This window comes from Mustela putorius, unplaced genomic scaffold, assembly GCF_011764305.1.
Source record: "Mustela putorius furo isolate JIRA1106 unplaced genomic scaffold, ASM1176430v1.1 tig00003858_pilon_pilon_pilon, whole genome shotgun sequence".
NCBI lineage: Eukaryota > Metazoa > Chordata > Mammalia > Carnivora > Mustelidae > Mustela > Mustela putorius.
In genome coordinates, this window is record NW_025422010.1 from 30,605,708 (window position 1) to 30,614,058 (window position 8,351).

The 8,351-nt window shown below is 43.3% G+C and overlaps 1 protein-coding gene across 1 annotated transcript; it reads left to right on the top strand.

Moving 5' to 3' along the window:
* The first annotated feature begins 1,627 nt into the window (after positions 1-1,627).
* Positions 1,628-8,150, top strand: CUNH18orf21 (chromosome unknown C18orf21 homolog). Its single transcript, XM_004752292.3, has 5 exons — positions 1,628-2,024; positions 2,112-2,134; positions 4,554-4,753; positions 5,867-6,063; positions 7,955-8,150. The coding sequence occupies exons 1-5, from the start codon at positions 1,948-1,950 to the stop codon at positions 8,106-8,108; spliced, it is 651 nt and encodes a 216-aa protein (XP_004752349.2). The 5' UTR covers positions 1,628-1,947; the 3' UTR covers positions 8,109-8,150.
* The last annotated feature ends 201 nt before the right edge of the window (positions 8,151-8,351 follow it).

Sequence of the window (8,351 nt, forward strand, 5' to 3'; positions counted from 1 at the left end):
TTTGTTCTTTTTAGATGTTATCAGATATCTGGACACCTAGGACAAAACTCAAAGAATGATTAACTTTCTTGCCTCCCCCTTGGAGTGAGAACATAGCTTCTTTGGTTTGGGGCCTTGCAGAAAAACAGCAGAGATGGAGCCTTTCTAAAAATGGAATCCTTCCGTTTCCCTATCTAGATTTGAGTCCTTTTTGGATATTGAAAATGAAGGATAAATAAGGGTCTAGTCTGTAGAATTTATTTATTTATTTTAAAGATTTTATTTATTTATTTATTTGACAGACAGAGATCACAAGGAGGCAGAGAGGCAGGCAGAGAGAGAGGAGGAAGCAGGCTCCCTGCTGAGCAGAGAGCCCCATGCGGGGCTCGATCTCAGGACCCTGGGACCATGATCTGAGCCGAAGGCAGAGGCTTTAACCCACTGAGCCACCCAGGCGCCCCTAGAATTTATTTTTTGAAACTCTAACAACAACAAAAGACAAACAACTTAATTTTAAAATGAGCAAAGGACTTCAGTAGACATTTTCCAAAGAAAATATACAAGTTGTCAACAAACACATGAAAGAATGCTCAACGTCATTATTCACTAGGAAATGCCACTTCACACTCACTAGGATGGCTAGAATAAAACATAAACAAACAAATAAATAAATAAATAAATAAAGGTGGAAAACGAGGGTTGGGAAAGATGTGGAGAAATTGGAAATTTTTTTTTTTTTTTTAAAGATTTTATTTATTTATTTGACAGAGAGAGATCACAAGTAGGCAGAGAGGCAGGCAGAGAGAGAGGAGGAGGCAGGCTCCCCGCTGAGCAGAAAGCCGACCTAGGGCTCGTTCCCAGGATCCCTGAGATCAGGACCCCAGCCGGAAGGCAGGGGCCCAACCCACTGAACCACCCTGGCGCCCTGGAATCCTTGTTAAACATGGAATTACCATATGACACAGTATTTTCACTCCTAGGTGTTTATTCAAACAAAAAACAAACAAAAAAGCAAAACAAAACAAAACAACAACAAAAAACCACCCCCCAAAACAAAAAACCATGTTCCTAGCAGCAGCAATATTGACAACAGCCAAAAGGCAGAAAGAACCCAAATGTCCATCACGGATGAATGGATAAACAATACTCGGCATGCATACAATGTAGTAATATTCAGTCATGTCACCTACGACGTGGAAGAACCTCAAAAACATTTTACTAAGTGGAGGAGGCCAGACACAAAAGATCACACCTATGATTCCATTTACAAGAAATGTCCAGAATGAGCCCTGAAGAACCAGAAAGCCGACGAGTGGTCGCCAGCGGCTGGGAGTGGGGAGGGGAGAACGGATAGCAGCTCCTAAATGGGGATGGGGTTTCCTGCTGGACGACAGAAATGTCTCCAAACTCGGTAACATTGGTGTTCCCGCAATACGGAAAACGTCCCGAACTGTTAACTTTCTGCTGTGCTCCATTGAGAACCCGGGGAGAAGGGAAGCTGGCCGGCTCTTCCCTCCCAGGCCCGCGGCCGCGCGGACAACGGTGGCCTCCTTGCGGGCCGCACACCGCCTGCCCGGCCCAAATCGACACCCCGGATGGAGAATCTAGAGGGCGACGTGGGTTGAGGAAATGACAACAAGGGTACCACAGAAGACGCTATCACGAGCGAGAAAGACAGGCGCGCCGAAAGCTCCGCGCAGGCGGCCCCAATCCCGACAAGGTTACACGGCTCCGCGCAGGCGCACGTTTGCGCCGGATCCGCAGGGGACCACCGGGACCACACGGAGCCTGGGGCGGAGCCTAGAGGCAGGGCCAAAGGCGGGGTGGAACGCGAGGGAAACCGGAACTCCTCAGCAGTGGGCGCGGGTTTCTGGCCGGAGCTTGGATTCCGGGGTCAAAGTCCGGCAGGCTGCGAAGCCGACTTCCGGAGACTGCCCCGCCTGAGCGGCGTGAGGGGAGGCGGTAGCGATGAGGCAGAAGCACTACCTTGAGGCTGCGGCGCGGCAGCTATACGATAGCTGCCCGGGCCAGGCCCGCTATCTCCTGTAAGAGAAGGGCGGGAGGGGAGGCGGGCGGCGGCGGCGGCGGCGGGGTCCCCCCTCCTCCCTCACGAGTCTCCTTCTCCTTTCCAGCTGGACCTACAGTTCGTCACACGGTAGGGAGAACGTCCGACGCTTGTGGGTCAGGTTCCCCGCGCCTGCTCCGCTCCGTCCCGCGCCCTCCTCAGGACGACGCAAAACAGCAATCTCCTCGAGCCACTGCCCTCATAAATCCCCCCGGGGGCGGCTGTTCCGCGAAAGCTCCAAATTCCTAGGACGTCTTTTCTAGTTACACTCCTTTCCCTTGGCCACAGCTTTTCATCCAGGCTCATGGCTTCCAGATGTGTACCCCAACCAAGACCTCTCCCCATTCTAGGCTCGCATCCAGATGTCTTCTTGACACCTGCTTCGGAATCTGTGTCAGGGCGAAACTCGAGCTTTACCCCCGCAGCACAGTCGTCCTCCAGTTCTTCCCCGTTCAGCAACGCTGAATCCATCCGGGGAGTGAATTCCGCCCCCGAGACCCTGGGGCCGTTCGCGGCTCCCTGAGAGCCTTCCTCCCCAAGCTCGTGTGCCAGCAAATACGCCTCTTGGCTTTGGAGTATACGCAGCACCTCGTCTCTTCTCACCAGGCCATGTCGCCGTCTTGGACCGGGGCAGCGGCTGGACCCTTGCCAGCCGCGCTCCTGCGTTGCCACATCCATTCTCAACTGAGCGGCCAGAGTGAGCGCAGGAGCAACCTAAGCTTGAGCCTGTTGCTTCTCTGCCACAAACTCTCAGATGTCTTGACATCTCAGAGTAAAAGTGGAAAGAAAGTTTTTTTTGTTTTGTTTTTTTTTTTTTAAGATTTTATTTATTTGACACAGAGAGAGAGCCCAAGCAGGGGGAGAGGCCGAGGGAGAGGGAGCAGGCTCCCTGCAGAGTAGGGGATGCCCGATATGCGACTCTGTCCCAGGACTCTGGGATCATGACCGGAGCTGAAGGCAGTGGTTTAACGAACTGAGCCACCCAGGTGCCCCAAAGTGAAAAAAAATATTATTTTTTTATTTTAAAGATTTTATTTACTTATTTGACAGAGATCACACAGTGGGCAGAAAGAGGGGGAAGCAGGCTCCCCGATGAGCAGAGAACCCCATTCGGGGCTCGATCCCAGGACTCTGGGATCATGACCTGAGCTGAAGGCAGAGGCTTAACCCACTGAGCCACCCAGGCGCCCCAAAGTGAAAATTTTTTTTAAAAGGACTACAGGGCCCTATATCAGAAGCCCACATTACCTCTCTGGCCTGCTTTCCCTTTTGCTTACTCAACTGTTAGGCCTCCTTGCTCTTTTATAAAAAGCCTTCCAAGTTGCCCCCATCCTTGACCTGGAACTCTGACCTCATATATCTGCGTGGTTTGCTTTCTTGTTTCCTCGTGTTTTCTACAGGTCACTCCACAAAGCCTACCATGACTACCTTATTAAAGACCAGGGCAACTCCATCGCCACTCCCTGTTCATCTCCTTTTTTTCCCCCCAGCACTACACATTCGGTGTTGCTATATTTACTTTCCCCTACATGAATTGTCCTTTATTCACTGTTCTGTCTCTTGTACACAGAACTGTGCATGACACTGGACAGTCACTCAGTAAATGTGAATGAATTTAACATGTGGCAGAACTGAATTACAAGCATGGTCCTTAGTTGTATACTTAGCAGAGTGCTCACTAACAAATATTTGTTGAATAAATCTTTGATGTACCTACCTTCCTTTCCAGCTGTATCACCCCCACACCCTCACCTTTCCCTAATAGTCATGCTTTCTTTTTCACTGTACTTCCACCTGAAAGCCCTTTTCCAGTAATGGATACCATCTTTAAGTACAGATATTTGGAGTATTTGACCTTTGTCAAGCCATTGCTTTGGAGTATTTCTGGCTGGTCCACACAGAATTTAATAGTTTTCAGGACATTTTAATCATATTTTGTTAACAGGTGTTACCAGTCTTATTCATATTCACATTAGGGCTCCGCCAGAATGTGAGTTATTTAAAGATAGGAGCTCTTTTGCTCTTTATTTATGACTTCCCAGCCTAGCATGGTAAATGGCTTTCTTGATGTGCATAGACAATCTGGAGCAAGTCTGTTCTATTACCTTGTACTGAGAGCTACCTGCAGAAAGCCTGGCCCACAAATCACAAAATTGTGTGCTAATTGTTTAAAAAAGAAAGTGACAGTATAACTTACTGATTTGTTGATAAATATGTTTGTAAAATTGGTGAGACAGCCTTTTTTACATAGTAACAACTAATAAGTAAGGTAGTAAAAAATGGGGACCTAACTGGTCTGTTGCTAAAAGGAGTGAATGGGTAGAATTAAAGTGTTTTGCAAAATAAATTATTGCCAATTTGCCTTTTTTGCAAGTACTCATATTTTGAGTTTGCTTAAAGAGAATATCTGTTCATATTAAATAGTATATTTGATCACAGAGTATTGGCTGTTTGAGGTAACAAAATATTCTAATTTGCTGAATCATGAGTTTTGTTTGTATAATTTCAGATGCTAACATTACTTTTGAAGGAACATGTCCATACTGTTTGCAGTTGCTGGTTTTGGATAACTCTCGGGTACGCCTCAAACCCAAGTCCAAACTGACTCCCAAAATACAAAAACTTCTTAATCGAGAAGCAAGAAATTATACACTTAGTTTTAAAGAAGCAAAACTTGTGAAAAGATATAAAGACTCCAAAAGTGTATTGGTAAGATTTCAGTCCAGTATGTGTAAATAAACTAGAATTTCCTTTTACTTAAAATGAGGTTGATTAAAGATCAGGCTACATATAACTCAGAGGTTTGTGATAATATACCCAGGATGTCAAAATGTGCACATAACTTTTTTTCTAGTGATTGATCTTTGATCAAGAGTAAAACTTAGTTTTAAAAAAAAATTTTAAGATTCTATTTATTTATTTGACAGAGTGAGATCACAAGTAGGCAGAGGGAGTGGGGGAAGCAGCTCCCCGCTGAGCAGAGAACCTGATGTGGGGCTTAATCCCAGGACCCTGAGATCATGACCGGAGCTGAAGGCAGAGGCTTTAACCCACTGAGCCACCCAGATGCCCCTAAAATTTTTGATTGATGTATAGCTGATACGTTATTTTCAAGTTGACACACAGTGATTTGACAATTACATACATTAGGAAATTCCAAGCATGAAATTCTGCCTCTGGATTTAATGAAGTAAAGAGGTGTGAGAATTCATTCAATTGGTCTTATGAATTGATTTAGACCTATATTTGAAGAATATAGAATCAGTAAGGGTTTGCAGGGGTCACTTAGATTTTCAGTGATAATTTGCCACGTTTTATTGAAAACAACTTGAAGTTCTGTGGCAAATGTTAAATGTTAACTGCTGTTATGAAGAACATTGTTCCATAAGTTAACTGGGTATCACAGTCTCCTTTATTCCTCCAAACATGGTTTTACATTGAAAAAGTAGAGACTTTGTTATCTTTAAAAAGGTGTTTTAGGGGTACCTGGCTGGCTCAGTAGGTGGAGCATGTGACTCTTGATCTTGGGGTCATGAGTTCAAGTTCCACATTGGGTGTACAGATTACTTAAAATCTTTTAAATAAATAAAAATTAAAATGTTTTTTAAATTTACAAGTGTTTAGCCAATAACTTTTAATTGTAGATTTTCTCATTTGTATCTTGTCTGATTGCTGCTGCTGGATTACAGACTCCCTGAGGGCAGCCTCTCTTACCTGCTTGTACCTGGTGTAGTCCCTTAATTCAAGAATTTAATGAACATGTAATTTATTGGGTTAGATTATAAGAGAAATGAGGCCCAATATTTCTTCTTTTTATGTTAGTTGACTACTTGTAAAACATGCAACAGAACAGTTAAACATCATGGTAAAAGTAGAAGCTTTCTCTCAGCACTGAAGAGCAGTCCTACTACTCCTACAAGTAAGCTCAGCCTGAAGACACCAGAAAGAAAGACTCCCAGTTCTGCAAACCTAAATCCTACGTGTGGTTCCAAAGGCAAGAGCCCAGCCTTGATATTCAGGTATCTTTAATTCATTAAGCTATTTGCATTGCTGGTGTGAGCTCTTATTTCTTCGACTTTCCTCTGTTTAATATATACTCCCTAAATCTGCCATGCACTCCAGGCCTTGGCCCCATTTTTTCCTCCATACCCTTTTCTAATATCCTGTACATACATCTTTCATCCCATCTCTGCTTATAAATTCCAGCCATATTCTTTTACTTCCAACCTCTCCCTTTACTTGTTCCCAGCTGCTACTAAATATATCCACTTTATTCCCCCAGCATGTCCCCACCTGCTCATCCTAATAAGTTCCTTCTGTCAGTGAACATACATGCCTTTGTAGACAGTCTAACCTGAAATGGTGAGTAGAGTAGATAACGCCTAGTCCCTTGGGTTTTGTCCAGTTAGTCACCAATTTCTATCTGCCCTTCCTCCGTGGGGTTTGCATCTGTTCTCCTTTTTTCCTCCTACTGTGTTCAGTCTGTATTCCTCTTTTGCTGGGATTACTACAGTAGTTTCCTGCTTCTAGTTTCAAACGCTTGTAGTCTGATAATTTCCCTACAGCACAGCTCTGATGAGAAGCCTTTACCATCTCATGCCGTAGCATCTAGATCAAATGTTCCCGCATGGCTTCCCAGTCCTTCCTACCTGGCACCAGTGCATGTGCCTTCTTATTTTGCCTTAAATCATCCTGTGTGTTAGCAAAACTGAACTGAAGTACTCACAGTTTATGTTCCTGCTCTGAACCTTTGTTCTTGATATTGCCCTGTCAGAAATTCCTGGGGAAATCTCACTGAATAGCGATTTGTCAGCTATTGACTGAGCACCAAACTATTTTTGTAGTTCCAGTACTTTATTCACTGTGATAGTAAATTTAGTTCCTTAGAAACTGGGAAAGGAATTTTTTGAACATTTTATACCAAAAGAGAAACTGAGAAGGTAGTTTCTTGAACATAAACAGCAAAATTCTGTAAAGAGTGAAATTTATCTGTTTACTGCATTGAGTTTTTTATATTGGGTTGACATTTATAAAATTGGATAAGAATTGAAATTTTAAGTCTACTTTTCTCTATATTTTGATTTAATTATTTTGATATTTGGCATGATAAGAATTCATAGAATTTTCTACCTTATTGGATAATTGTAGATAAAAGTTGGCTTATTTAAAATATATTAAAATGAAATATTTAAAATAATTCACTTGCATATAGAACAGACTGCTTCTTAGTTATATTCACGAATGAGAAAGATACTTCACATTTGTTGTACACATGGGGAGTAGAAGAGGGATCAGACTGATAAACCCCAATAAAGTTTCATGGGTATGGAACACAGTTGGAGGGCATGAAACAGAAGAAAACAGAAATATACGGCAGCTGGGAATCACTTATCCAGGAAATATTTTTAGAAGACCTCTTCTGTGCCTGGCACTATTAAGAAGCAGTGGAATATATAATTAGTAGTGCAAATTCTGCCCTATGGAGTTTATGTTCTAGGTGGGGAGATATAATGCAGTGGTACCTGCATGGGTAGGTTGAAATTCTTCATTTTTGAGAAGGGAAGTTGTCTTGAGCTGTGAAGAAACAGGTTTTTAAAGTCCTTAGAATTGTCATGAATCTTGATATCAAACTTAAAGGGGATTCAGGCCTGATGACACTTATAGCCTTCTTCAAGTGTGATAGAAACTTCCAGAACCACCAAGTATACCTCGTGAATGTTGCCTAAAGCCTATGTAGTGAGGAGATTTTTAACAAGATGGGAATGAATGCTGGGTTCAGCCACTGCTTGTTTATCGCCATAATACACCGGAGTAGAAAAGGATTCTAGTTGCAGTTATTCAGGCTAAGCAGGAAAAGCACTTTTAAACTTATGTATCAGTATACCTAAGTGTGGTTTTGTTTGTTTTCAGGACACCTACATCTGGACAGTCAACACCCACTTGCTCCTCAAAGAATGTGAGCAAAACAAAGAAACACTTCTCTCGACTAAAAATGTTGCTTAGTCAGAGTGAATCCCAGAAGAATTCAAAAGTGGACTTCAGAAATTTCTTACTGTCTTTGTAAAGGATGGGCTCTGAAAATAAATGTTTAATGCAATTTCTGAAACTAAGGTTAGCCAGAAAAATATTTTTCTTAAAACTTTTATTTTTTCTGGGTTGCCAGGGTGGCCCAGGTTGGTTAAGCATCTGCCTTTGCTTGAGTCATGATCCCAAAGTCCTGGGATCAAGCCCCACATTGGGCTCCTGGCTCAGCGGGTAGTCTGCTTCTCCCTACCTCGGCTTGTGTGCTCGCTTGCTTTCTCTATCT